The 27,597-nt window shown below is 50.6% G+C and overlaps 4 protein-coding genes and 1 long non-coding RNA gene across 9 annotated transcripts in view; 3 read left to right on the top strand and 2 right to left on the bottom strand.

Moving 5' to 3' along the window:
* Window positions 1-722: 722 nt before the first annotated feature.
* LPCAT4 (lysophosphatidylcholine acyltransferase 4) lies at window positions 723-7,915 on the top strand. 3 transcript variants are annotated; one of them, XM_086322091.1, is made up of 15 exons: window positions 723-859; window positions 1,854-1,884; window positions 2,106-2,248; window positions 2,570-2,790; window positions 3,062-3,174; window positions 3,293-3,353; window positions 3,638-3,696; window positions 3,893-3,927; window positions 4,466-4,520; window positions 4,649-4,731; window positions 5,005-5,130; window positions 5,490-5,622; window positions 6,770-6,868; window positions 7,150-7,327; window positions 7,537-7,915. In XM_086322091.1, exons 2-15 carry the CDS (start codon window positions 1,879-1,881, stop codon window positions 7,689-7,691), a joined length of 1,467 nt encoding a protein of 488 aa, XP_086178217.1. In that variant the 5' UTR covers window positions 723-859; window positions 1,854-1,878; the 3' UTR covers window positions 7,692-7,915. The 3 variants fall into 3 exon arrangements, with proteins under 3 accessions (XP_086178217.1, XP_086178218.1, XP_086178216.1); XM_086322090.1 differs by lacking the exon at window positions 723-859 and adding an exon at window positions 983-1,560; XM_086322092.1 differs by lacking the exon at window positions 1,854-1,884 and having other exon boundaries at window positions 727-859.
* Window positions 7,916-8,692: 777 nt separating this feature from the next.
* On the bottom strand, window positions 8,693-18,996 carry NUTM1 (NUT midline carcinoma family member 1). Its single transcript, XM_086322093.1, has 7 exons — window positions 18,890-18,996; window positions 16,571-17,279; window positions 13,635-13,763; window positions 12,402-12,541; window positions 11,645-11,928; window positions 11,286-11,402; window positions 8,693-10,937 (listed from the first exon to the last, which is right to left on the bottom strand). The coding sequence occupies exons 1-7, from the start codon at window positions 18,903-18,905 to the stop codon at window positions 8,928-8,930; spliced, it is 3,405 nt and encodes a 1,134-aa protein (XP_086178219.1). The 5' UTR covers window positions 18,906-18,996; the 3' UTR covers window positions 8,693-8,927.
* Window positions 18,997-20,690: 1,694 nt separating this feature from the next.
* On the top strand, window positions 20,691-21,750 carry NOP10 (NOP10 ribonucleoprotein). Its single transcript, XM_086322089.1, has 2 exons — window positions 20,691-20,794; window positions 21,366-21,750. Exons 1-2 carry the CDS (start codon window positions 20,741-20,743, stop codon window positions 21,504-21,506), a joined length of 195 nt encoding a protein of 64 aa, XP_086178215.1. The 5' UTR covers window positions 20,691-20,740; the 3' UTR covers window positions 21,507-21,750.
* Window positions 21,751-23,820: 2,070 nt separating this feature from the next.
* LOC147364841 (uncharacterized) lies at window positions 23,821-25,383 on the bottom strand. The gene is made up of 2 exons (XR_015135052.1): window positions 24,865-25,383; window positions 23,821-24,358 (listed from the first exon to the last, which is right to left on the bottom strand). It is a non-coding gene; the product is annotated as an uncharacterized LOC147364841 (long non-coding RNA).
* The window catches only part of SLC12A6 (solute carrier family 12 member 6), an 84,893-nt gene continuing 82,164 nt past the window's right edge, over window positions 24,869-27,597 (top strand). For 2 of the 3 annotated variants that reach the window (XM_086322081.1, XM_086322085.1), the window contains exon 1: window positions 25,242-26,192. In XM_086322081.1, coding sequence (XP_086178207.1) covers window positions 25,922-26,192 — 271 coding nt within the window. In that variant the 5' untranslated portion in view covers window positions 25,242-25,921. Of the gene's footprint in view, window positions 26,193-27,597 lie in introns of all 3 variants that reach the window. The other variant, XM_086322080.1, reaches the window with a different exon arrangement.

Raw genomic sequence — 27,597 nt, 5'->3', positions numbered from 1 at the left:
CATGGCTCAAGGAGTCCTTACAACCGATAGGCAGCCCTGCCCAACGCAGGCAGTACGCGGACGCCGAGCTGTGAGACATAAGGCGGTCGCCAGAGGGCGCGAGCGCTCAAGTTCACGCGCGATGGCGTCGACACGACCAGGAAGGAAAGGTGGTCGGCCTCCGAGAGATGGATGGGGCCCAGGAGCCCGCCAGGACAGCTCGGGCCCGCGTCGCCCGGGAGCTGCCGGCCTCCGCACACTGAGCGCCCACCCTTCCATGCACATCCGCCGGAGGGCCCCACCCTATCTGCGCTTGCAGGGTGACCTCCACGCCCGGGCGGGGTCGTAGGGCGTTCTCCGCTTCGCTCGCTCCCCGCGGCCCTAAACCCGCTCCGAGCCGGAGGCCTGCGGGGAGGCGGAGGCCGAGTCTTCCCAGAGGAACTCCCGGAGAGCCAGGCCAGGGGACAACTAGCAGACGGACATCGCGCTACCGTGACCCGCAGCCTCGTAACAATGGCCCGAGGGGTTGCGGGCGCGGCTGCGGTCGCGGAGGAGCAGGAGCACCCGGGCGCTGAAAGCCCCGCCCCTCGGCCGGCTCCCTGACAACGCGGGCCTGGCCGCGCCGCCTGCTCCCCGCCCCTCGGCGCCCTGCACCAGGCGGGGCCGCGGCCAGAGCGCCACCGCCGCTGCAGGCGCAGTCGCTGCTCTGCAAAGAGGGGCCCGGGGCCGGGCCGGGGCGCCCGCCCTCCCACCTTCTCCCGCCGCTATGAGCCAGGGAAGTCCGGGGGACTGGGCCCCCCTCGACCCTACCCCCGGACCCCCAGCGCCCCCCAACCCTTTCGTGCACGAGTTACATCTCTCCCGCCTCCAGAGGGTTAAGGTAAGGTGTGGGCGGGGGGCGCCCGGAGGACTCGCGCGGATAGAAAAAGGAGGCCTTTTAGAGCCTTGACGCAGATGGGGATGGAGATCCAGGAAGGAGGTTGGTGAGAGGCTAGCCGGGCGGAGAGTCCGGGGTGCGCACGTGGTGGGGGCGGCGGGGGTGGTCAAGGAGTCCTGAGGAAGACGCGGGCTTGGGCGATAGGCAAGGTGAAGGTGTGTGAGAATTGATTAGGTGAGCCTGGAGGACTGCAGGGGACCCAAGGAGATGGAGAACCTTGGAGACTGCGGATTACATCCTGCGGATGCAGATGGGCTAGAACGGAGTTGGAGGCTACGAAGAGCGGGGGTGGGGGCAGAGGCGTGCTGAGTGCTTCTCCGAGGCTCTGACATGGAAGAGCTTGCTGGGCCCGGAGCCTGCACCCCCTGTGCCCTTTCAGCAACCCCACTTTGCACTACCCTCTCCTCAACGCGCATTGCAGCACCTCATGGTGGGGGCGGGGAGGGAAGTAAAGAAGGGGGTTGGCTACAGGAAGTGGAGGGCCGCAAGGGCCTTGGGGGAGCTGCGGAATGGTGTGAGAAGGGAGTGTCCAAGGTTTCTTTTGCCTTCATCTCCCCTGAGGTCGGCTCCTGGAACTCGGTTTGTTTACCTGCACGTTCCCCAGGGCAGCCCCTGAAGTCACCCTGGCAACCCCTGCGTGTGGAGTAAGGCCGAACTCTTTTTCTCCCCCCAGTTCCTAGAACTGCGGGCGTGCTGCTGGGCAGAACTAGAGACTGGCCTGGGTCTGAAAAGTGGACCTCTCTGTTTTCTGGCCTCTACCTCCCAGGCCCACAATGAAAAGGACTATGCAACTGGTTTCTGCTGGACGTGGGATCTATTTATGGAAGAGGGTCGGGGGAGGAGGAACAATCTCTAGCTTACTCTACACCAGACACAGTGCTGGGTGCTTTCACACTGGTTATCCTTGAATCCTCTTAACAGCCTTTTAATTTTGTAGGTGTGGTGGGGACCAACTGAAAGACATGAAAGTGAGGCCACTGATCCTATTAATCTTTTATCCTCTTTCCCTTATTGGTATCTTCATCCCACCTTGGGCTCCAATCCCATCTCCTGTTCCCACTGTACTTGTCTTCTGATCCACAGGGGTGGGGTGATGGCCCTCTGCTCCTGGGTCCATCCTTGTTGGGGAGGGAAGCCTGTAAGGAGCAACTCACAGCCCTGAAATGGCCTTCTCTCCCACCCTCTGCAGTTCTGCCTCCTGGGGGCACTGCTGGCCCCTATCCGAGTGCTTCTGGCCTTTATCGTCCTCTTTCTCCTTTGGCCCTTCGCCTGGCTGCAAGTAGCTGGTCTTACTGAGGAGCAGCTTCAGGAGCCAATTACCGGATGGAGGAAGTAAGTGGGGGATCAGCCCCCAGAGACCCAATTTCTCCTTTCTCTTCCCTGCTATCCATTCTGCTCCCTCTTTGAGAAGAAGATGAGGGAGGGTTCTGAAATTCTCCTACCCAGCCTGGGTAGGTGAGATGAATCAGCCAAGCTCAAACCCTGGTACCCAGGACCTTAACTCTAAACGATGCACCCGGATATGTCCTGGACTAACCAGAGAGGTAGTAACGGAGGGCAAAAGAAGGGCACCTGCTTTCCTGGGTGTCTGAGCTCGGGGATGAGTGAAGGTCAGGATAGCTGCCTCCACTGATGCCCAGCTTTGCCCTGCAGGACTGTGTGCCATCATGGGGTGCTAGGCCTCAGCCGCCTGCTCTTTTTCCTGCTGGGTTTCCTCCGGATTCGAGTTCGGGGCCAGCGGGCCTCTCGCCTTCAAGCGCCTGTCCTGGTTGCGGCCCCTCACTCTACTTTCTTTGACCCCATTGTTCTGCTGCCCTGTGACCTGCCCAAGGTTGTGTCTCGAGCTGAGAACCTTTCCGTTCCCGTCATTGGAGGTGAGAGATTAAGAGGAGTGAAGGGGAGAGATGGCTACTCTGGGCAAAAAAAGACAGGAGTCAGAGACTCTGGAGAGAACTGGTCCCAGGTGGAGAAGGGAGAAGTTAGAAGCCATATCGACTGATACTGGCAAATGAAATGCAAATTAATACTATTTGTGAAGCAGCTTTTTAGATTCTGAGCTCTGTGCTTAGAAGGGAGCAGGGAGCTCTGGTGTTAGTGCCCCTGGGGAAGAACCAAGTGACCCCTTGTGTTCTGTCTTTACCCCAGCCCTTCTTCGCTTCAACCAAGCCATCCTGGTGTCCAGGCATGACCCCGCCTCTCGGCGCAGAGTGGTGGAAGAGGTCCGGAGGCGAGCTACCTCCGGAGGCAAGTGGCCTCAGGTGGGTCCAAGGTCAGAGGACCTCCTCCTATTTTATGTGCTCCCAAAGAGGCTTCTCTCGCCTCTTCTCCCCTTCCACCCACCTCATTCTGGTCCCTTGATTCCTCCCCGCCGCCCAGGTACTATTCTTTCCTGAGGGCACCTGTTCCAACAAGAAGGCTTTGCTGAAATTCAAACCAGGTGAATAAAGCAGCAGTAGATGGGAGGGCTGTAGGAAAGGAGCCCCATATATGGAGCGGGACTCTGGAATAACCCAAGAAAAGTGGTGGGGTGGGGGAGGGACGGAGATAGAGAACCTCTTAGCTGACACTGGAAAGTCTCTGGGAGGCAGAGGAAATTATAAATGAAATGGAGCCCAGCCAGATCTCCTTGTGGAGCTGATCCAGACCCCTGTACTCCGTGCCCTCCAGCTGCCTCCATGCACTAACCTCTGCCTTGGGGGTGGGGGTGGAAATGGGATTTAGGAGCCTTCATCGCGGGGGTGCCCGTGCAGCCTGTCCTCATCCGCTACCCCAACAGTCTGGTAAGTCGTCGTCTGGGGGAGGGAGGGCACAAGTCCACCCTGAATGGGAGTCAGTGAAAACTGCTAGTGGCGCCACAGCGAAATACGTGTGTGGAGGTGGGGCTTGATCGGGGCGCAGGCCTCTGCTCAGAGAGGCTGAGTCAGTTCAGGGAAGAAGAGTAATGCCTTTCTCCTCTCACCTCTGCTTCTCCCGCAGGACACTACCAGCTGGGCTTGGAGGGGCCCTGGAGTGTGAGTAGTGGTATTCCTGGGGGTGAGAGTGGGGAGTAGGGACCACCAGAATTCATGGCCCCCGTCTTCTACCCTCCAGACAAGGTGAAGCGCCCTTGTTCATCCCTGGAACTGAGAGAACTCTAGAGAAGGGGATGCCCACATCCCTTTGTTTTGTCCTGATCTCCTGAGATATTATCAGAAAGTGGGATAGCCCTCAGCTGTCCCTGCTAATCATTCCTGCTGTGCTTCTGGTGCCTTTGGACCCACTTTGCAGCCTTTTCTCCCTCAGTTATCCACAGCACCAGGCTTGCTCCTTCTCATGGTTCCTCAAACCCCTCACCTGTACTTCTTTCTCTGGCAGGGCCCTACAGCACTCCCTTATCCCACCTAGCACCTTTCTGGCCCTTCTATCTCCCAGCTACATACTCATCCAGCTGACTCTACAGCTACTAGCTGATTTTTTATATCAGTGGGCAGAACTTTGCCACTCCCATCCTTGGGCTGGGAGTGCCCGTAGTTAGACATTGGTGAGCATCTGAAGTCTGTTTTCTCTTAGACTCAAAGTCCTCTGGCTCACAGCCTCTCAGCCCTGCAGCATCGTGGATGTGGAGGTATGACTCCCAGGGGTGGGGTAGGAGAGCAGCCATTGGCTGAGCTGGGGATCTTTAGGGAAAGAGGGTGGGAGTGGTCACCCCTAACTTGGAAGTCCTGATGAGAAGCCTGTGTATGTGTGTTTCAGTTCCTACCTGTATACTGCCCCAGCCCGGAGGAGAGCAGGGACCCCACCCTCTATGCCAACAATGTCCAGAGGGTTATGGCACAGTGAGTGTCCCACGGGGTATTTCCTAAAAGCAGATACACAGGGCAGAGGAACCACAGGAAGGGGAGGAGAGCTGAATGAGGCTTTGAGGCAGAACTGTAGCGGGGGAGGCAGTCGGTCAGGAGGAAGGGCTATTGATAGCTGATGTGTGAGGGATGGGAGAGTGAAAGGGGCCTGATCTCCTCTCCCTGGTCAGCAGGCCAGAATCAGTAATGAACCCTCAGATGTGTCTTCTAACTCAATCCCCCTGCATTCCATCCCTCTTCATCCTGTAGGGCCCTGGGCATTCCAGCCACTGAGTGCGAGTTTGTAGAGAGCTTGCCTGTGATTGTGGTAGGCCGGCTGAAGGTGGCCTTGGAGCCACAGCTCTGGGAACTGGGCAGAGTGCTTCGGAAGGCTGGGTAAGTGACCTTGGAGATGAGGGTATGGGTAAGAGGAAAAGGAGAAGAGAAAAGGGAGAATGAGTAGGAGGAAGAAAAGTCCTAAGAAAGAAAAAAAAAAAAGTAGGACAATGAGAAGAATTTTTTGAAAGATAATGGAGTAAAAGGAAGGAGGAAAAAAAGATACGTAATAACCCCAATGACAAAGGTAGGAATGGCTTTCCAGGGACTATAGTCAGAGTACCTCTTAGAAAAATACCAGACGTACCTGTGCTGGGAGGATTCTTGGGGCTGGGGCCAAATTGCTGGTGGGTGGTGTTTCCAGAAGAAAACTGAGTCACTGCTGCACCTTCGATCCTTCGATGACAATTCCCTTGTAGGCTATCCCCTGGCTGTGTAGACGCTGGGACAGAGCCAGGCCAGAGTCGAAGGATCAGTCAGGAAGAGTTTGCCAAGCAGCTACAGCTCTCTGACTCCCAGACGGTGGCTGGTGCCTTTAGCTACTTCCAGCAGGTAAAGGGACTGGGATGCTCAAGATTTTAAGTACAGTACCCCAGGGGCTGTGTGGATGGCCAATCTGGAGTGTAGTCTGGATGCTCTAATAGCTGTTGGTAGACAGACATCTTCTGAGGTCCCCTGGGAGATTCGTTTTTTTATACACTGAGGAGCAGTGTTTTAGTCATTGTGGGAAAAAATGATGGAGAAATAATGGTCTGTGAGATCCATAAATTTCTGAGGCATGCTGGAGATGGGGATCACATGACCTTGTGAGCTCTGGGTGGGGAAGGTGTCATATGGAGGAGACCACACTGGACAGGTTAGACAGTTGAGGGTTTAAGACCCAGAAGTGTATGTAATTCATGGGCAGATTTTTTTCAATGTCTCAGGGCTTCCCTGAAGGATTCCTGAAGTTTCTCAAGAATCTTGATGAGCCATATATTTCCTGGGACTTAGCCAGGTTGTCCTGTTGAATTATAATAACCTCAGATGATTCGTAATGTTTATGAACAACCCCCAGTGGTCCTAAGGAGTTCTTTTTGATCTAAGATGCAGACCATACTTCTCAACATCCTCTGAAGTGACAGAGAGTGACCCACATGTGCTGATTCCTTAGACTGGGGCAGACTGTCCCTGAAAGGAGCTTCCCATCATAGCCTGTAGCTGAGCAGAGCCAAAACCCAGGTGCCCTGGTCCCCCATAGACATAGCACAGCAGGCATCCTCAGGTTTGTTTTTTTTTTTTCCTTGGTAAGTCATTTTGCCAGTGGCCCCCTTTTATTAGTTTTCTGGACCAGTTCTCCCACATAGGCCAAGTCAGAAGAGAACCAGTTTTTCCAGCTTGGGGTCCAAAATGCCCTGATTGTATATCAGAAATGATGGTAACTTAAACATACCTGAGGGATCCCATCATTCCCAGGAGATCCCTTTATAGGAGAGTTTTGTCACCAGGTGACTTGAAGAGGTATAGTATGAGCAAACCCATTCCCCAAGAGAACTGTCAGGGATCCTGGAGAGTTTAGGGCCCACAGTTCTGAGGGAAGCAGACCCAGGACAGGGGTCACCCCCATGCCTGCTGAGAAGAGCGGGAAGCCGAGATCCGGAGCAGGAGGGCGGGTACGGGGTTGGTCCCTCCATTGCCTGGTTTCTCTCCCACCCCCCAGGATGCCGATGGTTTGGTGGACTTCCGAGACGTGGCCCTTGCATTGGCAGCTCTGAGTGGGGGCAGGACCCTGGAGGAGCTGACTCGCCTGGCCTTTGAGGTATCAGGAAGTTGTGGGGGTCGGCCCCGAAGTGCCTGTGCTCACCCCACCCACGGTGAGCTGTTCCCAGGAGCTTCTGGCTAGTAGGTGCTTGGTGTCCACCCCAGTGCCAAACTGTCTGAACCGCAGAGCCCCAGCATCTCTGCTGAGGCTTCACTGGGAACAGGTAGAAGGAAGCAGCTGTGACCATTATAATTCCAAAAAAAGGAGGAGCCTGTCAGACAGACATGCAGGGTGATGTCCCAAGAAAAGAGCTTGACCTGCCTCCCTTTTCGTCCCAGCTCTTTGCTGAGGAGCCAGAGGAGCAGGCCGAGGAGCAGGCCAAGGGGCCCGGCCGACTGCTGTACAAAGATGGCTTCAGCACCATCCTGCACCTGCTGCTTGGCTCGCCGCGCCCCGCTGCCAGAACTCTGCATGCTGAGCTGTGCCAGGCAGGGGCCCGCCAAGGCCTCTCCCTCTGTGAGTCATCCCCTGCAGGCCCCGTGCGGGCAATTGGGGTGTCAGCAGCACAGGGCTGGTGGCCAGCTTTGGGGGGGAATCAGGACATCCTCAGGGCGAGGCCGGGAGAATACAGCCAGGGAGGTAGGGGACAGTACTTTGGCTTTGAGACAGCAAGGAGAGCCGGGGACCTCTTTCTCTCCTCCTCAGGTCTTTCCTTTCCCCTCCAGGTGAGTTCCAGGACTTCTCCCTCCACCATCCGCTCCATGGGAAGCTCTTCAGCACCTACCTGCGTCCCTCCCAGACACCACCCGCCTCCTCCCCAGGCAGCACCACCGCTCTGGCCAACGGGACTGTGCAAGCCCCCAAGCAGAAGGGCGACTGAGCACCTCAACCCCCTCCCCGCCAGCTCGCACCCGCTCACAGACTCAGGGCAGCACCAAGGCCACCCCCTGGGCCTCAAGCCCACCTCTGTCCTGCTTGACTTTTCATTATTGTTGTTGATTTTTTTTTTTTAAGTTGGTTTTCATTTTTCGTTTGTTTGGTTTTATTTTGTAAGAAACTATTTTATATATAAATATATATCTATATCTATTTAAAAAAAGAAAACGAAGCTCAGTCACATTGATGGTATCATTAGCTGGGGAGGAAAGGAAGGAGTGGTTGCTGGCTGCCCTGGGAAGACCCCCAAGGGTTCCCAAGGCCAGATCTCTTGGCCACAGCCGATTAGTCCTCACTTGCAAGTGAATGGATCATGTGGATCTGGTATCTTCCCTCTTGTTGTCACAGCCTGTAACAGGCCTCCTCCTGAACCTCTTTTCAGCCTGTTCCCTCTTGTTCTGTCTTCATTAAAGAATAGCTGACCACCACTTTATATTTAATAATCATACTAAGGTTGATGCCCCCATGGTCGGGGCAGAGAGCTGTGTCAGGACCCAGCCGTTCTGCTGCAGCTCAGACCTGCCACTCCAGAGTTTCTGCCATACAATGAATTGGGGACATACAAGTCCCTTCTGTCCAGCTTCTTTTCAAGGAACAAGAATAGCCCCCTCCTATAGAAGGTGGTATGTCTAGGCACCATTTTGGAAATAGGTTAAGGAAATAGAGCTCTATCCCCAAAATCTGATAGGTTAAAAAGAAGCATTTTTCCATCTAGGGACTTCTAAGGGAGACAGATCATGGCAGGATGTCCAGAGAAGCCCTCCCAACACCACGTCCAGGCTTCTGATGAGGGAGGAATAAAGTAATCACAGGACTCTTGGCACCAGGTTCAGAGGCTGGAATGCCATCTGGATCCATCAAATCAGGCCGCCCCCACCTCCTTTCTCCTTTGCAGCATCTTACCCCATCTAGCAGCAAAGAAGTGAGGGCACATGGAGAGCATTGTCCAACAACAAAATCTTTATTTTTTTTTCTCATACAACTTCCAAAGGTACTTCCCCCAACCTCTCACCCAGGGGACCACCTCCAACCTAGCCAACGTGACACCCTTCTGCCCCAAGCACAGAACAACAAAACAACATACGGCTGAGAGCAAGTGTTCACAGGCTGCCAGGGAGTCTACTCCGGGGGCCCCCACCCACAGGGATTGGCAGGTGGGACAGGATGGCCCGGCTGTCCCCTACTGGCTGCGACGGCGTTTCTTCCTCCTGCTCTTGGAGAAACCATCACGCTTTCTTTTACGAGGCTGTGAGGTGCGAATCACTCCCAGAGCCACTGGTTTCTCCCCAGGCGCTGTAGGTTCATCTCCCTGTAAAGGCCTCTTTTCAACAGGGACTGGTCCTCCAACTAAGGCTCGCTTCCCAGACTCGGCAGCAGGAGGCTGGCTGAGGCCTGCTGGCTTAGGAGTAAGGGAGTGCGATGCTCTCTGGGTCCCCTGAGAATGCCCTGAGGCGAGCAAGCCTGAAGCAGGGCAAGAACTGAGGGGAACCCCCCTCGGCGAGAGGCTAAGTTTAGAGGCTAAGAGGTAGGCAAAGTTAGAGAGCTCCTTGTCTTCCTCCTCCCCTTCCTCCTCAGCTTTGGCCCCATCTGCTGAACTGTATGCTTCAATAACAGGAGAGGCTTCTCTCGCAACTAAGGCATCCTTGGTTCCCCAGCTGGGGGAAGTGCTTCTAAGGCCCTGGTGAGGAGGTATTGATTTGGGGTTCCCATGGCCAGAAGATTCTTGATCCCCTGGTAAGGGAGCAAGGTCTTTAGGCTCAGATAAATCAGTATTCTCCCTGCCTTCTCCTTGGGGGTCATAAGAATTAAAACTTAGGGGGCAAATATCCTCGCTGACCTCCAGCTGGAGGCCACAGGCATCCCTGACGTCTAGTATGTCGACATACGTGGTTTCCAACAGAGGAGAAATGGAATTGCCACTGCTCCCTGCCTCTGGGCTGGCCTCAGGAAAGGTGTCCTGGGTCCCCAGGATAAGGATACTGCCTTGACTTGCAGGCAGGAGTGTTTCTTTAGAAGCCCCCAGTGTAGAGGCCCCGATTCTGCTTTCTAGCAAAGGGGGGCAATCTTCAGGCCACAGATCACGAGGATCCTGCAGAGTCCCAGGGCTCTGTGCCATGTCCTTTCTAGGCCTCGAGGCCGGGCTATTGGCCGTCTGAGGTTCCGCCAGGCCACAATAGTTTCTCTCTTCTAGGGGAACTGTGCCATCCGTGTCTCCACAGGGAACTGCACTGCTTCCCACGTCCCGGGGTGCCAAGGCTTCTCTAGGGCCCAGGGAAATTCTGCTTCTAGAGCCCAATGCCTGGCCGCCCCCCCGAGGCTCAGTTACACATTCCCTCTCATGGAGGTTCTCTACGATCTCCTCGATTTGTAAGGGCAACTCCAAGTCGGCAGCATCCACCTCACTGCTGAGCCACAGTCTCTGGCTGAGAGAAGCCCTGGCCTCGTCCCTATTCCCAGCTGGTCTAGGTGAAGGCTTCTGATCATAACTCTGAACTGTGGGGAGACCACTGTCATCTCCCCACGTGGCCTCTGAAGAGCTTTTCTGGGACAATACCGATGGCTCCATGCTCTGAGGAGCCACTCCAAGACCCTCTACCGCTTGTCCTGGGGGCAGCCCCAGGGTCTGCTTTTCTAACCCCTGTCCTTGCAGAGGAGCCAGCCCTGCAAGTCCAACATCCAAACTGGGAACGAGCTCTAGCTGGGGGCCTTCCTGCCAGCGAAGGGGCAGAGTCTCAGAAGTCCTGTCAGTGCCCAGGGAGCGCCCAGGGGACCCAGCATCTCCCTGGAGGCCATCCTGCGGTGGGGATATCTGGTTTGTAACTTCCCCAGGCCCTCTTTTCTCTATACTCGGGGGCCCTTGAGTACCCTGTGGAGCTGCAAGTTCTAGCTGCAGGCCCCAGCCGCTGGGGGTTGGCAGGGTGTTCCCATCCCTGCCCATCACCCTCAGGCCACGTAGGGCCGGCTCCTGCCCACCAGATACTTCTCTTGCTCGCTCTCCGAGAGAAGCAGCCTTTCCAAGGCGGAGGGAGCCCCCAGCCCCCTGAGGCCCAGGTGAGGGCCGAAGCCGCCCACCCCCATCTTCATCCTCATCAGAAATAGAAGGACTTGAATCTGACTGGGCTCCACTGCAACTTGGAGGTGCCTCGGCATCCTCCTCCTCTTCCAAGGCCAGGAGTCGCTTCTGGACCAGCTGGAAGGAGAACGGACAAATGCTGTTCTATACGTGGTTGTGAGAAGGGGTAGCAGGCCGGGTGGGGGGAGATGGTATTTAGGCAGGACAGGGGATACAAGCAAGTGGCCTAAGTGAGGGTATCAAAGCCAGGTACCACCGCTCTTTTTCTCCACCTTATTGGGTCTTATTCCTGCAATGCTTTGAGCCCTAAACTCCCCTTTTCCATGGTCCCTCGTCTGTTGTTCTACACCCAAAGCTGGATGCTAAAGCTGTCCCTCTCCAGAAGCCGCATCATCCAAGACAGTGTAAGGTTGGACGAAGCCACATAAGTTTTTCATTCTGATATTCTCTACCTCCCAGGTTTACCTGGGCAAGACTGAGTGCTTCTTCTTGTTCCAGCTCCTCAATTAAGGCCAAGGGATCCCTCTGTTGTTCTGGGGACAGCATATCTGCCAAAAACTGAGGGTGAATGACAGCTTCCACCTGGGGAACAGAAGTGAAAGTGGTGGGAGTCATTGAGAGGAGGTAACATGAACCAAGAAGCAGTCACGCACCTCCCCACTCACCACCCTCTACCTGGGTGGTTGGAAACCACCAGCTACATACAGACTTTCCTCAGCACCGAAGACAGTCTAGTTCCCAAAGGCCTCGGGCAAAACCATAGATCTTCCCTGGAGTTCCCACCCCAGGGTCTGCTAGAAACCACACCCCCTGGGCTAGCCCACCTTGGAGACAAAGACCTCCTGAGAACACAGCTCATCGATATAGCTCAGAAAACCAGCATCTGGATATATCCTTTCCTCTGGCTGCTGTTCTTGCTCTTCCTGTCTCCCATCTGACTCCTCAGTGGCCGAGTGGCTCCCCACCAGCCCTTCCATGATGTCGGCGTACTCTTTCACCGCCTCTGATGGGATCTCCTTGGGGGCCTCAGGGGCTGGAGGCCTCTGGGTTTTGCGCTGCCGCCGGCGGGGAGCCCGTGCTTTGGAGGCCGCCTTCTTGGGAATGTACACTGAGGGGCGAGGCGGGAAGCAGAAATGGAAAGCAGTGCTGAGACCTCAACTCCTGCCTCCCACCCTCTCCCATCCCCACTCCCCACTTGTAAGGCAGTGACCTGGGTACACTGAGATGGTTCCAGACTGGATCTGGCCGACCTGACAACAGTACCAGCTAGGGGAGAATACTTAGGAGCTAGAAGGACTGAGAATCTGGAGGACGATTCTCAGAATCCCTGAAATTCTACAAAGGCCCCTGGTCCAGCCCTCATTTGTTAGGCAGATGAGGCATCATGTGCCTCAATTACAGTCTCAGTGAGAGAGCTGTTGGTTTACTTGGCCACGATCAACATCTAGTCTGGGACAAAGGGAACTTATGCCTGTCCTGTTTGGAACATCACATGCCACTCCCTGGATGGAAGTGACTGGTTTCTGTGACTCCCTCTGAGCTCCTGGCCCACAGGCTCCTGTTGGCACTGGGTGGCCTTACCTGGCTGCGGGCAAACCTCAGGGACAGGTGGTCCCGGAGGATCAAGTTTCAGAGGGGCTGCAGGAGGCAGGCTCTGGGGCCCACTCATCAGTTGTGTGTTCTGAATCTGCATCTCCTCCTCAGCCTCAAACTCCATGAACCTGCAGGGGGTGCAGAAGGCCCAGGCAGTGCTGAGAAGACCATGATTCATTAAAAACCCAGGGGATCTGCTCACAGATGGCCGAATGAATAACAGTTCTAGAAAACCCTCACAAGATCACCACATAGCCCCTCTCCCTGCAGCTGTCACTTAGCTTATTAAGAAACTAATCTTAAGAATCTAGAGCTTGTAAGCTTTACAGGACAGAATCATGGCTTTTTCATACCCTATCCCACTCAACATCGAGGGTACACAGATTAATAAAGGCTTGTTGAGTTCAGTCAGGCCTGTGCCACACCTGGCAAGATCCTCATCTGCCTATCTGCCTATGCCTACAACCATAAAGCATGGCTGCATTCCTGAAGCCGAGACAGAGTTGCAATTCAAGGAACTTCCCACTAGGAGGCAGTGCTGTGACCCAGGAGGCCTGAGGCTGGGACTAGGATCCCAGAAGGGTCAATCTAGGAAGTCTGGGTCCAGAAGATTCCAGGGAGAAAGTGATAGCCAAGCTTGGAGGATAGGGTTCGTTTTCCTGAGTTACTTTTTTAACCAAGGAGATTATCATGGAGGAATGGGGGATATGAGCCAGAAGACCACCCTGGACATCCAGGACCTTCCCTGGACAAACCTCCTTAAGAAAAAGCCCTTCCCTGAGGCAATGGGCTAAACGATTCCTGTGCCACTGTTTCCACAGGAGTGGTGACCCCAAGGTGCTACCTGGTCGGTGAGGTAGAAAGAACCTGCGTAGTACGGCTTAAACCTCTTCTTCATTAGGTTCCCTTCAGTATAGGATTTTTACACCAATTGGGATCCAATCCCATCCTAAGGGCTTCAATATCAAAGCCCCTACATAACTCAAGACCTGGAGAAGGGAAAGCTTCCAAGAGGAGACAGGACAGAAAAGTCCCAAGAGCCAAGATGGTGGGAGAAGCAGCGAGGATCCAGGAGGCCCTCTGCTAGTGTATACCCTTCCTCCAGCATCCCTTAGAGCAACCACCCACAGCCCAGACCCAAGCCTCTTACCTGCCCTCAAAGTAGCACCACCACCACCCCCACCCCCGCCCCCAGGGAGCATGAGGTTTGCTGGGACTCACTTTTCTGCCATCTCGTAAAAGATCATCCGGTCGAAGTTGCTAGTACGCTCCCACTCCTGCACAGCCCTGGGCAGTCCCTCCTCCAGGGTCATCGTGGGCTTCAGCCGGGCCAGGGAACGAAGCACTGGGCTAAAACCCCCATTGGGTCAGTCACAGTCTACAAGTGTACCCGCCACCCACCTGCCCTGACCCCCACCTCAGTGCACACCCCCTCCCCCTCATCAGATCAGGCATCTCCAGGTCCCTGTCACATCCCACTGCGGATTAGACTCCAGACCCCCCACCTCCAGCCAGCCGTTTACCACACTGGTCTTTCTTCCCACTGAAATTTACAATCCTCACAGAAAATCAGACAGTTCTCCCCATCTTTTAAAATCAACTACCTTGAATTCTCACAGTACTATCTTCAACCAAACACAAGGAAGAAAGCACTCAGGTTATTCATTGTAAAGTAAGCTGAACCCTGCCCAAAGGCTCTTACATTTCCAAAAAAAAAAGGCACTCACTAACCCAAATGAATCTAATTCAAAGGCTGTGGGGTGTTTTTACTTGTTGCTTTTTAAGCGTTTTTTGCCTCCAGGATACCCCATCACAATCAAATATCAATACTCTTTGAGCTCTTTGTGATTTATTTTTGCCTTTCTGACTTCCTGTGAATCCTCAAACATTATTGTGCCTAGAATCACCTGGGGAAGCTTGTTATAAACATGGATCCCAGTGCCCCCAGAATCACCGGACTGAGCATTTTACCAGCCTCCCGGGTGACTGTGGCAGAGGGTCTGGTCTGGAGACCCTGCCCAGAGCCCCTGAATGTAGGGAACAGAAATAGGCCAGGAGTGAGAAATTCAGATTCCCAGACTCTAAGACACCCAGAGCTGTCTGGAGAAAGTGGAGAGTGATCTACACCAAGGACTTTGAGGGAGCCTTTTGAATAATTCACTCCAGAGTCAGGAAGGAAAGGGAGATTCCCTTAGGGCTTCAGCCACTGGAGGAACATGATGTTCATTTTTTTTCAAGTCCAGTAAGAGATGTGTATATTAAATCATTTCAGTCATGTCCAACTCTTTGTAATCCCACAGACTGTAGCCTACCATGCTCCTCTGTCCATGGGATTCTCCAGGCAATAATACTGGAGTGGATTGCCATTCCCTTCTCCAGAGGATCTTCCCAACCCAGAGATTGAACCCTCGTCTCTTATATCTCCTGCATTAGCAGGTAGGTTCTTTACCATTAGTGCCACCTGAGAAGCCCAAAGGTTAAGTACGGGAGGTGGCATATTGTTATATGATGGTTTACACAAAATGTTGAGAGTGCAGTTGAGGAAGGCAGAGTTCTTAGTGGGAAGAAGAGAAAATTCCCCAGATGGTTAATGACTTTGCTTTATAAACATTAATAGCCAGTGACCCTGGGCTCCCAGGCCAAGCATCCACTCCGCACAGACATTCTGGCCTTTTGTGAGTTCTTTTTCTCTTCTAGATTGCCTTTTTATAATAACAATAACAACAACAATAGCAGCTGCCATTTGATGAGGCATTCTCTGTGCTAGGCGCTCTGCTAAGCATTTCACATACAGTAACTCATTTCATCTCAGCAACTCTCTGCGTAAGTAACCATCCCCTTTAGCTACATGAGAAAGCTGAGAGCAAAGAAACTGGCGCCAGGACCCAGGATGACACACCTAGTAAGTGGTGGGGCCCAGCCCTTGGCCACTAAGTGAGCTCTAGACCAAGTATTAGTCTCTCAGTCGTATGTGAGAGACGGACCCCCACGGACTGCAGCCTGCCAGGCTCCTCTGTCCATGGAATTCTACAGGCAAGAATCCAACCCAGAATACTGGGTTTCCATTTCCTCCTGCAGGGATCTTCCCAACCCACGGATCGAACCCAGGTCTCCTGCATTGGAGGTGGATTCTTTGCCATCTGAGCCACCGGGGAACCCAAGTGAGCTCTGCCACTTCCCTTGACTTGACTCCTATTTCAACTTGACTTCTCCTAATAAAACAGGGAGCTGTATGTGGAATTCCCTGGTAGTCCAGTGGCTAGGACTTGGCCCTTTCATTGCTGTGGACCCTGGTTCAATCCCTAGATGGGGATCTAAGATTCCCACAAGCTGCTAGGCATGGCCCAAAACCCTGAAACAAAATAAAACAGGATAGTAGATAGCGTGGTACATGAGCTCCTTGGCCTGGCACCACACCATCCTCCCCTCCCAGCGCTCCTCATCCGAGTCGGTTTGGACAGTTCAACTCCATGTCAAAAGATAATTAAGGGCTTCCCTGGTAGCTCAGTGGTAAAGAATCTGCCTGCCAATGCAGGAGACATGGTTCAATCCCTGATCTGGGAAGATCCCACATGCCTCGAGTCAACTAATCCACAACTACTGAGCTGTGCTCAAGAGTCCAGGAGCCGCAGATAATGAGGCTGGCTCACTCTAGAGCCCGTGCTCTGCAACAAGAAAAGCCACAGCAGTGAGAGGCCTAAGCACCACAACTGGAGAGTGGCCCCCGCTCACCACAGCTAGAGAAGAGTTCTTACAGCAACGAGGACCCAGCACGGGCCCAAATAAATAATAATTTTTTTAAAAAAAAAGGTAGTAAAATAGCACAAGAGGGCCCTGGCACTCCTTATTAGAGACCTGGGTTCCTATTACCACTCTGAGCATTAGCCTTCTCATCCATAAATGAGGATGACCAGAAAAATGCCTGCCTGAATGTGTAGGATTGTGAGGATCACTTGAAAGAAGACACCTGAGGCTTATTATCCTCTGGGACATGGGTAAAGAGGTTTGTTGCATTGTTATTTTAATTCTCATAGCATCTTCATCACCCTCACGACCTGCCCTCAAGTATCCCTAAATAGCCTAACCACTTTGTCCATCCCCAAACCCTCCTCATTTAAAAGCCTCTAGGATAATGAATCTTCGGTCTCCCCACTTACATAAGAAAGCAGGAAAGGGCCTCTGCATCAGGACTCTGGGATAAGTGCCTTCGTGCCAAGGGTTTGTAGCGCTGCCAGCGCCGGAAGTTCTCATAAACACCCTTGGAGGTATAGAAGAGGTCACCCACTGAGGGCTTGGATCGGGTGGCCATAGGACCTCCTTCCCCGGTTGTCCCTTGTGACCCTGGCCAAGCCTTTTCTGGGGGTACGATGGGGGCCAGTTGGGCAGCTGGTGGTGGAGCCTGAGCAGGAAGGCATGGGACACCCTCCTGGTTCAGCCCAACAGCCTTAGTGGGCAGAAGGGTCTTCACATTAGAGGCTGTCAGGAGCCCGGGGGCAGGACTCTCAGGACCCCCGCAGGGAGCGCCAGAGGCAATCCAACTGAGGGCTGTCTGAGTTAGGATAAAGTTCTGAGTCTGAGAGGGCTCAGCTGACCCGGCTTCTGTCTTGACTTTGACAATGACTTTGCCAGCTCCGGCTCCACTGGGGCCAGGGCCCCCATCCCCGGTCACCAACAACGGGCTGGGGAAAGCAGAGAGCACCAGAGGGTTGCCTGGAGAGAATGCTGAAGGCACAGGGGGCTGCGAGGGCGGCTCCCATGGTGGTGGGTCTGGTGGGCCAGGAGCAGGTTGGGGGAAGGTAAGTGCAGTGAAAGGAGACAGGGCGGTGCCAGGATTCACGGTCCTGTCCGATCCTGGCAATGGAGATGCTGTAGAGACAAAAAGAGGGGATAGAGTAGCAGAAAAAGAGAGCGAGAGCTAGGTCATCTGAGTTCAACTCTAGTCCCCGAAGAAGCAGAGCACCGACTCTCAGCAAGTGAGTGAGTAGGAATGCATATATTTGCAAATGTCCCCCAAGTGTTTCTGATGTCCCTTACTCCCTGTTGAGAATGACTGCACTAGGGAAGCTGCAGTGACCTTGGACCTACGAGCTCATACTCCATAACAATGCCACCCAGCATACAGGTACATTCCAAACATGTTCAAGCCACCTGGACCCTGCTCCCAGCTTCTCTGTGATCCCTGCCACCACTCACAGAAGCACTCTTCCCAGGAGGGGATGTGTGGGTTAGAGGTTTTGTTCCCAGAAATTTTGTTACTTAACAGCCAGGAATGACCAGATAAGAGCCAGGAAATGGGTAAAGGGAGGGCAGTGTGGGAAGGGAGGTTTCCAGAGCTTTAAGTAGATGCTGGACATACTCAAATGTTATCTGTGATCCTTCTGCTTGAAACTCCTAATGTCAGAAATTTAGGGTCCACTTTTGAAAGGCACTGACCATGAAGTCTGAGACACAGCTCAGGGGCTATGTGGACTCTAGTCAAAGAGACCAAGGATAAATATGTTAAAACGTGTACTTAATCAGGACATGTGTCTCCTAGGACTTTCAATAATAATAGATCATCTGCCTATTTCAGGTTGCTCTCCTCCCCCTCTTAGATTATTCTGGTGGCAAATTAACAACGTTCAGCTTCTGCTGCTTCCTGACCATTGAAGGAGACAGGGAATACGAGCAGACTCTTCACCTCAGGCACAGAGCAGAGGACCAGGAATACTCCCTGAAGAACGGAACACCGTGAAATGGGTCTGAGGCCTAAGTTCTGCAAAAGGCAGAAAGTCAGAGCGTCTCAGGGAAGCCCCAATCCTCATCTCTGCTGGAGTGACCCACCTCCCCTGACCCTGGGAAAGCAAGGAAAACTGTTCCCCGCACTAAAAGAGAAGCCCTCGCTGGGGCTGGAAGGAGCCAGGAGGCTCTGAGCAGAGGCACTTACTGCACCTCCTCATCTAGCTTCTGGGAGGACAGTTCTCGACGGACTTGGCAACAGATGGCCCCACTGAACAGTTTTCCAGACAAGGCTTCCACTCCCTACACCCAGTAAGATTGAGAGCGGCCCCAGATCAGTTCTCTCAGGGCAAAATTCTAGAGCAGCCTCCAATTGCCTAAAGAAGACACCAGAACTTGGGCCTTACCCTGGAACCCCCCTGTGTCCCCTGTACCGCACACATCCCTGCCCCTGCCACACAAACACATTGAAGGTATCCCTCTTCCAGAGAAGCAAGTTGCTAACTACCATCCCTTCTCTCTACTCAGCACTTTCCTCAGAGGTGCTCTGATCTGCCACCCAGGAGGCCCCCTTCCTTCCCCAACCCCTAGTATTAACAGCACCATCTCCTCCCCCAGTGTGATGCCTCTCGTAGTGTCTGGTGTTCTCACATCCCTCTAGGTCAGCCCTGAGAGCTCGTCCCCAAGTAAAGTGTCAAGTTTTGAATTGCTAAAGAGGAAGCTGGTGGCAGGGGACCCTCCCCTACCGGCAGACTCACCTCCGTCTGAAGACATCGTCTCAGGTTTGGGCACTAACTGTGGCTGTCTGGAAGCCTCCAGAATGAGACGGGCAGGTCCAGGACCCAGAGAGTAACCTCCAGTAGAAACACACGGATCCAAGGAAGGGAGGGTAAAGATCAGATCAAAACAGAACTAGAATCTAGAACTCAAGGCATTCTACAGTTGGGGGAGGGGAGGGGGAAATGGGGTGAGGTTAGGGATATTCCACAAAGGACTCTGGTATGTAGGCAATAACCAGGAACTCCCTCCAAACCAGAGTGTGGCGACACAATTGTGTATCTCTTCAGGACAACCTGCAAATTATTTCTCAGGTTCCCAGCCACATAATTTTACATCTTGGTTCCCTATACACTTCTTCACCAATATATCTAGTTTTGTGCCTTTCAATTCTACCCAGTTTTGTACCTGACTTCCTATTAACAGCAGACTGTGGCAAACTCTTGACAATTCAATGTTTGCTGTATTTTCTAAACCAAAATCAGAGCACATAGTCTGAATAAATTTAAGGATCAAGCGAAGAGAACGTTTCAAATTAGGGTTGTCTCACAGTACCAAGGGTGCTGATTCGCTGTATGCATATCATTTCCTTAGAAAGCTGTTTTGCAGTTCCCAAATAGACTATTCCCATCGCCTCTGCAGTCCACAGACGGCTCAGCCTTACCCCGGGCTGAAAAGCTTCCCACTTAATCAAAAACTGCCACTCAGAGTAAAATTCCAAGACCCAAAAGTCTTTTTTGTTGGTTTGTTAAATTATTTTTGCGGTTTTAAATTTTGTTAAATAATTTAAATTTTTAAAATGGGTAGTACATCAGAACCGTTCAAAAGTCAAACTATTTAAAATGGACTACACAGCAAGTCCCCCTCCACTCCTTCCGGAACCAAGTTGAGCTCTTTATGCCAGAGGAAACCAGATTTATTCGGATCCTCACTGAGATATTTTATACAACTACAAGCAAACACAAACTATACTTAAAAAAAAAAAAAAAAACTTTAAGGTTTTTCTGGTAATAAAGCTAATATATCTTCCAACGTTTTTCGCCATTATAAATCATACCGCAATGATCACCTCGGTTAATGATATCTGGGTTCCAATTTTCATTTCTTTAAACCAAAATCCTATAAAGAGAATTTATTTGTACGTTCTTTTAAAAATTCGCCATACCTCTAAGAGGCGCATCTTATTACGCTATTATTAACTACTCACCACTACAGAGAGTTGAATTTGTGGTAGAGACCTGAGTTCGAATCTTGGGTCGACCACTAAAATATGCTTCACCGGTTTCGTAAAATAACTTCACGCTCTTTTCGCCGTCCAGAATATGGAATACTCATCGTGCATTTTTACCGCCAATGTTTGAAACTGGGCGAGAGAACCGGATGTAAAATAGGGGAAGGAAGAAAATCTTCTTTCTTTCCTAAGGTAAAGGAGGCTCTGGATCCTGGAGCCTTTAGTTCTGCAGGTACTAGAAACTCATTGCCTCTGAAATGGGTGTGCATCTTGAGATAAAAACAGGATAGTATTCAGTTATGTTTAATCTATATCCATCCCTACCCCCCTCTCTCCCTAGCAGTACCAGGCCCACAGTGGGCACACTGCACGTGTCTTACAACTCCTGCAAGATTGCAACTGGGTTGCAACTGGTCAAGTTCTGCGCTAGTGCGCCTCCTTCTGTCCGGCTGGAGAAAAGTCTAGATAAACTGGACTACATTTCCCGGCGTGCTTTCAGAGCGAGACTTCCGGCTGTACAGGAAGGAAATTGACCAACACGTGAGGCTTTCAGTTAGAGGCAGCTGCGGACAGAATTGGAACGTTCTGCTTTGGTGTGATCATGTTTCTCCAGTATTACCTCAACGAGCAAGGAGAGCGGGTCTACACGCTGAAGGTGAGAAGGGTAAACGGGCTGGATGTGAGCTTAGCGATGCATGTCATTGGAAGGAGCGGTCGAGAGGAGCCTGTGAGTTGCTTAGCTGCTTGGGCGGGGGCGGGACTAAAAACTCCAGAAGCCGCGCGTGGTATTCATTAATGGAAGCAGAAATGCGTGGCTTCTAGACCTTACCGTCGCGTCTCCTGTTTTCATGTTTACCGTTTTTGCGTGGCCCCTGATGTTGAAGCTGAAACTCTAATGCGTTGGCCACCTGATGCGAAGAGCTGACTCATTTGAAAAGACCCTGATGCTGGGAAAGATTGAGGGCAGGAGGAGAAGGGGAAGACAGGATGAGATAGTTGGATGGCATCACCGACTCCATGGACATGGGTTTGGGTAGACTCCGGCAGTTGGTGATGGACAGGGAGGCCTGGCGTGCTGCGGTTCATGGGGTCGCGAAAAGTCGGACACGACTGAGCGACTGAACTGAACTTCCCATCCCAGCCTCCATCTCCCTTTTGAGGCCAGGGATTGGGTTTTCCCACCATTCCAGTGCTGAGATTATGTTCTTTCTTTCCTCCTCGAGCAGAAGCTTGATCCTTTGGGACAACAGACGTGCTCGGCCCACCCTGCTCGATTCTCCCCAGACGACAAATACTCTCGACACCGAATCACCATCAAGAAACGCTTCAAGGTGCTCATGACCCAGCAGCCGCGCCCCGTCCTCTGAGGATGTCTTAACATTTCGTGTGTCTTCTGCTGCCTGCCAGCCCCCAAGAGACTTTGTGCAGCCAGGCTCTTCAGTCTGTGAGCCTGGAAGCTTGCTCCGACCCTTACTCCTCGAATCCGGTCTCATCTTTGCCTTTGATTATGCTTGTTGTGAAGCAGTCATGGTAGCATCCCCGTCCAAGGGGAGATATTTGAATCTTTTCGTACCTTGAATCACTGCCAGGTTATTAAAATGATTTCAAAGAGCTGTTATTTTGTATGTTGTGGGAAGAAAGAAGTGGTTTAAAAAAAAAAAAAACGAGGGAGACGAGAGGGAAGAGTACCCCAGGGATACAACAAGACCACTTGGAAGAGAAACCTGGGTGACTGCTGTAGCAGTCGTGCTGTGCTGTGAGTCATAGCAGGGTGCTGGGGTAGGGGAAGAAAGCTTGAAAAAGACTTGTGCAACTGTCAGCACTCAGTAAGAAATACCCGTGTTGTCAGTTAAGTAATTTTTTGTCCCTTGAAATGAAATTTCACTCAAAATGGAAGAGTTGCTTGAAAAATAATAGCAGCTATATGGGAGGAGGAAGATGTTGAATTGGAAGCCAGAAAATGAGTATTCACCCGTCTATAACTGTGAGAAAGTCAACCTGTTTAGTTCCGTTTTTCTCATCATTTCTAAGTACTCTTCCACCTCTAAAGTTGATAGAGTTCAGTGATGGATCTTAATTCATCCAACCGTTGTGAATAGGAATGCCTTTATGCATTTTTACTGCCCCTCTGGAAATATCTTGGAGGGTTTTCTTTTAATCCTGGAAGATTTCTTAGGCCATGAGCTTCTATCATGGGGCAACCATAAATTTGTAATCCAATTTCTTCATAGCATAGGGATGATGAGGCAAAATACAAGATTCAAGAAATGATTGCTTCTTCCTCTCCTTATCAATTCGGTACTTCCTGAACTTTTGACGATGAATTGAATGTTTGCCTAGTGCCACTGTAACATATATCAGCCCAAATTTGACTTATCAAGATTGGCCCTGGAAAGGGGTAAATGTATTTCTCACTGATGCTGCTGTCTGACTGTCCTAGCAGAAAAGTTCAGAATAGTTGACTGTTGAGAGAAAAAAAAAAAGAATCTAAAGACTTGGGTCATACGTAGTTAGTAAAAGACATGATTTCCGGTTCTATTACTTATGAGAATGGTGAAATGGGATACTTATTTTCTGTCAAGCAATTTTTGGTTTCTTAGCCTCATCACTTAAGGCTCTTAGCATTAAAGAGATTGTAAAAAGTTGTCCTATCCTATTAGAGGTTAATGTTTGAAGAAAGGCTAGAAATTCTGCAAATGACTAGGGAAAAGGTTCTGCTAAGGAAGTGTTTAACTTCAGGGGAATTCTTGGTGGTTAGGACTCCCAGCTTCCGCTGCCCCTCGGGTGGCAAGCTCCTGCGTGGGGTGGCTAAAAAAACAAGCAAATCCTATCTTTTTTTTTTTAATGCAGACTATGATTCTGTCTTTAAAAGCGTCCCTGACCTGCCAAAGAAGGATTAGCATTTTCGATACTACCTACGGTGTAGACTAAGGAAAATTCAAATTGGTGTGTGTATACCGAAGATTTTTTTCTTAGGAGATCTCCTAGGTATCTGAGATGTTCTCAGAAATGGGAGACTTTTTAGTATAAAGTGAATGCAAATACACTGTGGTATGAGACAAAATTCAATGTTGTAGAAATCTAGGATTTTTTTTTTTTTTTAATAAGGGGAATGTCTGTAAGACTGAACAGCAGGCCTGCCTGAAAAGAAAACTGATCAGGGAGCTAAATTTCTTGGCTTCTGCAAGAAAACTGTGAGCCTGAATCAGTATCGCAGGCTTTATAAAGAATCAAGCTTTGAGAAGATTTACATTTTAAATAGGAATCTAGTTTACATTTTGTTACCTGTATCTTTTCAACCAGACTGTGGACTTTGTGTCATGTGATAAAAGGAGATTTCCTGGCTCAGGTCTTCAATACTGTTCTCATCTATTATTAAGGATGATAAACATTTTTACTTGTGCTGAGCAAGGACCAGGCAAAGTCAGGCCTCAGGTTGTTGACTTTAAATGACTTTTGATAAACAAGGCCCTACATATAGTACAGGGAACTATATTCAGTATCCTGTGATAAACCATAATGGAAAGAAATATTTTTAAAAATATCTATGTGTATGACTGAGTCACTTTGCTGTACAGCAAAGATTGCACATTGTAAATCAACTATATGTCAATAAATAAAGTTAGGAAAAATTAAAAATGTCTTGATCACAGCTCTAGGAAATAACTTGCAAACAAAACATTGATGAGTCAAATTTATTGAACACCTCTATTCATGCATTAAATAAACATGCTAGGGAAAATATGGTGGCAATAATAGAGAAAACACTGGAGTCAAGAGAAAGTATCTCAATGTCATCTTCATGTCTAAAAGATGGTTTTTTTAACGGAGCTTTCAGTCTAACTGAGGTAAAACACAAAATTGTATATATGTAAGGTGTACAATGTGAATATTTGATAGGTGTATACCTGTAAAAACCAGCATTTTTTCCAAAAGACAGCAAATAGAAAATGTAGCACAAAGTATGTATAAATTTGAATATACAATGCTTTGGGATATACCACTACATAAAAACTCCAATGAGGGTCATATGCAATATATACCATACATTTTGGAGGTATATGGTGGTGTCGGGTTTGTGATTTTTAAAGAAATTATGAATGGTATTTTCAGGATGCTGTTATTCAGTAGAGATGGTTTTTGCGGTTCTGAGAGTATGGGGTATTCCACTGCTCCCTGAAATCCTTCCACCTCTAGAGTTGGTGCAAGACAGCAGGACCTAGAAGGAAAAGCATTTGTTTTTCCAAATGCACGCAGCTGAGGCCCCCACACCCAACTACAATTCCCGTCTTGCTCCGGGCCTCCGACTCTGGGGCCCAACCCCTGCCGCGACCTGAGCGAGCGCATGCGCGTAGCCCTCTCGTCCACCTCGCGGGCTGCAGAGACTGGGCGGGGCTTTCAGGCGCTCGTGGGGACGGTGCCGCCCTCCGACCGCTCCCCTAGGCTTCTCTTCGGACCGTTAACCTCGAATGAGGAACGAGCGGGGAGGAAAGGGCGGGGCTGCGGCGGCGCGGGCCCAGCCCGCCGGGCCGGGGGCCGGGGGCGGCGAGGTCACGTAACTGCATCTCTGGCGTCTGGCCAGGGAGGGGGCGCCCTCCCTGGCAGCTCCAGCCGTCCTGCGCGCGCCGTGGCTCTGAAACAGTTACCGGCTCATAAACAACAGCTGCGCGCGCACCCGCATCAGCTGGCGCCGAGATCCCGCACCTGCGACCTCCTCCTACTCACATCCTCGCTGCTCTCTCCAGCTCAGCCAGGGCCAGCCTGAGGCCACCTCCTCTTCATTTAGAACCCGAAGGAAGAACAGCGAGAGCTGACCTTGCGCCGGGGCTCTGGTAGGGGAGAGAGCTTCTTCGGCAAAGGGGTGGCTCGTCCTGTCACGCGTAAGAGAAACCGAGTGAGCCAGTCGGGGGCTCAATGGACTGACTAGCAGCGACCTGCCTCGACCCTAAGCTGCAGTCCGCGGAGTCTCGATCAGCTAGCCGCCTCCTCCCAGATCCTAGGGACCTTTCTGCCAGAAGAGCGGGCGAGCCACCCCCGCAGGCCTCTTGAAGGCAGAAATCCGCTCTGCCCCTACAGCCTCTGCTCACCCTTCTCTCCTCATTCTCCTCCAGCCGGAGTGTGCGATTATTTTTCCCGTTATGCGTGCGCACCTCTCCCACCAGACCCAAGTGGATTATCGGCCTCAGAAACATCGGGTGGCTCTACACACACCTCCTCCCAGCCAGACCTGTGGGGTATTCACCTGATACACAACAGGTGGCCGGGTATTCACCGTTTCGCAGTCTGATTTATGCTGTATTCGTCTGATAACGGTGGGCTTGTGCGCACTTTGCTCAACTAACCGTGGGACATTTACAGATAAAAAAAGGACTAACTACCTCGGCCGAAACCTTAGGGTCGAGGCGAGAAAGGCTTCGTCACCTGCTTTTCTGACCATGGCCCTGAGCCCACATCCCTGGACCAGAGGAGATAACTAGATATCTCGTCATTCTGAAGAAACGAAGTTACACGAGATTGGCATCGTTTTGTCTTTTTTTTTTTTTTTTTTTAATATTTTTCAACTGTTGGTACTGCACTTTTTAGGACAGCTTGAATTCTTGAGTAGAAGGATTCTTATATGTAGTGGCTTTTCGTGTGGTGTAAATCAAGGTAACTGAAGGTTGTTTTTCGTGTTTTTAGTTATCTTTTCTATTTTTGCAATCAGAAGTAGCCTGCAAAGGAAGAAGGGTTTTGCAGGGGTTTTCTTTTTTCCTTGTCCTTATAAAGGAAGAGAAAAATAAAAATGCATCCTCCAGAAACCACCACCAAGATGGCTTCAGTTCGGTTCATGGTGACACCAACAAAGATCGATGACATTCCAGGTTTGTCCGACACCAGTCCGGACCTCAGCTCTCGATCCAGTTCCCGAGTAAGATTTAGCTCCCGGGAAAGTGTGCCGGAAACCAGCCGTAGTGAGCCTATGAGTGAGATGTCTGGAGCCACCACTTCCCTGGCAACGGTTGCACTGGATCCAGCCAGTGACCGGACATCTAACCCCCAGGATGTTACTGAGGGTGAGTAGAAGCATAGATAACAAAATACTTCCATTACTGACCTGTTTGTCCAGGATGAAAATATACCGAGATCACGTTTCCATTATAAAATAATCATTAGGAACCAAGGAACCTCTTTTTGAGATGTTCAGGAACCCTCTGGGATAATGGTTGCATAGCGAATCTCTGCAGTAAGTAACTTGGTGTGTTTGAAGGTATATGGCAAGAAGGAAAGTGGTTGTGCTTTGACTTCCTCGTTTTTTGTCTCAGACTTGAAATAGATCTTTTGGTTGAGTATCAAATAATTTAATCATTTTTCAGGAAGGAGAATCCTAAATGGTAAAATTTAATGTAGAGTTGGCTTTGGGGGGGTCTTAACTATGACAGTTTGCTTTTAAGGTCAGTTATGTGGAGTAGTTATTGATCATATCTTAGTTATTGGCTTTCCTAAAGAGACTTCAAATATTGTATCACAAAATTCTTTTTGAGAATTTATAGTTTTACAGAGGCAGTTGTTCCAGTAGCTAAGCTCAGTCAGGGTGAGGGTGGGTAGATCTGAGTGGGCTGCCCTGTCCAGTGGAGAATTCTAAAGACGCTTTTAGGGCCTGATTCCACATACATTTTTTTTTTTTTTTCATTTTGAACTTTAGATGGCATGTACTGAGTATTAAGCCTTTGTAGTCAGAAATAGCACATGAGCCACTTTTGACTTGTATTGACCACTGCAGACCTTTAGCTTCCTAAAGCAATTTGTGTCAACAGGCTTGGAGGTTTCCATTGCGTTTAGTGAGAAAGAGGTGATGAGATAAAACAGGTCATAACATTTTTTGGACTAAAGTAGAAAATTTGAGAAATACTGTACTGCTTTATATATTTAATTTTATGCTGTGTTCTAACATAGCTCTGCCTGGTAATGAAAATTCTCTTAAGAATTTTAAAAGCTCTTAAAATGATATTCTACCCACATTTGAAAACCATCTTCAGCCACTGACTTGCTATTTTCCGGTGTCAGGAAATATTGTTCCTTCTAACCTACAGGGTGCAGGAAACCAAAATGATTTTAGTTCCTTATTTCTGTTTAGTGTGTTTTAATGTAAGGAGACAAGGTAGATTTGCTAGTTTATGGTCCTTGACTAATTTTTTTTTAATGAAGACCTTACAGGTCAATTCCTGGACTTAACAATTTTCACCTTCATGACTGAGTTTATGTTATGTACCATGGTATTAAAATTACATTATGGAATTAAAATAATTGATCATTTTCTCTTCTTCCACATTCTAAATTATAGTTTTAGTTTTTACCCTTTATACTGTGTTTAGGTTGTAAAAATGCCAGGTAAAGACTATAACAGTGTTAATTTTTTTAATGTTGTAATTGTCATTTGTTGTTCTTTAGTCGCGAGTCCTGTCTGACTCTTTTTGTGAG

Source organism: Bos grunniens, chromosome 10 (genome assembly GCF_055505025.1).
Source record: "Bos grunniens cultivar Pamir isolate PY7600 chromosome 10, Bosgru_T2T1.0, whole genome shotgun sequence".
Taxonomy (NCBI): domain Eukaryota; kingdom Metazoa; phylum Chordata; class Mammalia; order Artiodactyla; family Bovidae; genus Bos; species Bos grunniens.
This window is presented reverse-complemented; position numbering and strand designations above follow the sequence as displayed.

Bases quoted from the DNA above. Each gene is read 5' to 3' on its own strand.
- LPCAT4 (XM_086322090.1), top strand. From the start codon at position 1,247: ATGGAAGAGCTTGCTGGGCCCGGAGCCTGCACCCCCTGTGCCCTTTCA. The intron at 1,561-1,853 runs GTAAGGCCGAAC...TTAATTTTGTAG, and splicing joins TGGCAACCCCTGCGTGTGGA to GTGTGGTGGGGACCAACTGA. The intron at 4,521-4,648 runs GTATGACTCCCA...TGTGTGTTTCAG, and splicing joins GCAGCATCGTGGATGTGGAG to TTCCTACCTGTATACTGCCC.
- NOP10 (XM_086322089.1), top strand. From the start codon at position 20,741: ATGTTTCTCCAGTATTACCTCAACGAGCAAGGAGAGCGGGTCTACACG. The intron at 20,795-21,365 runs GTGAGAAGGGTA...CTCCTCGAGCAG, and splicing joins AGCGGGTCTACACGCTGAAG to AAGCTTGATCCTTTGGGACA.
- NUTM1 (XM_086322093.1), bottom strand. The intron at 12,542-13,634 runs GTGAGTCCCAGC...CACCCCCTGCAG, and splicing joins TTTTACGAGATGGCAGAAAA to GTTCATGGAGTTTGAGGCTG. The intron at 10,938-11,285 runs GTAAACCTGGGA...TTCTCCTTCCAG, and splicing joins AAGCACTCAGTCTTGCCCAG to CTGGTCCAGAAGCGACTCCT.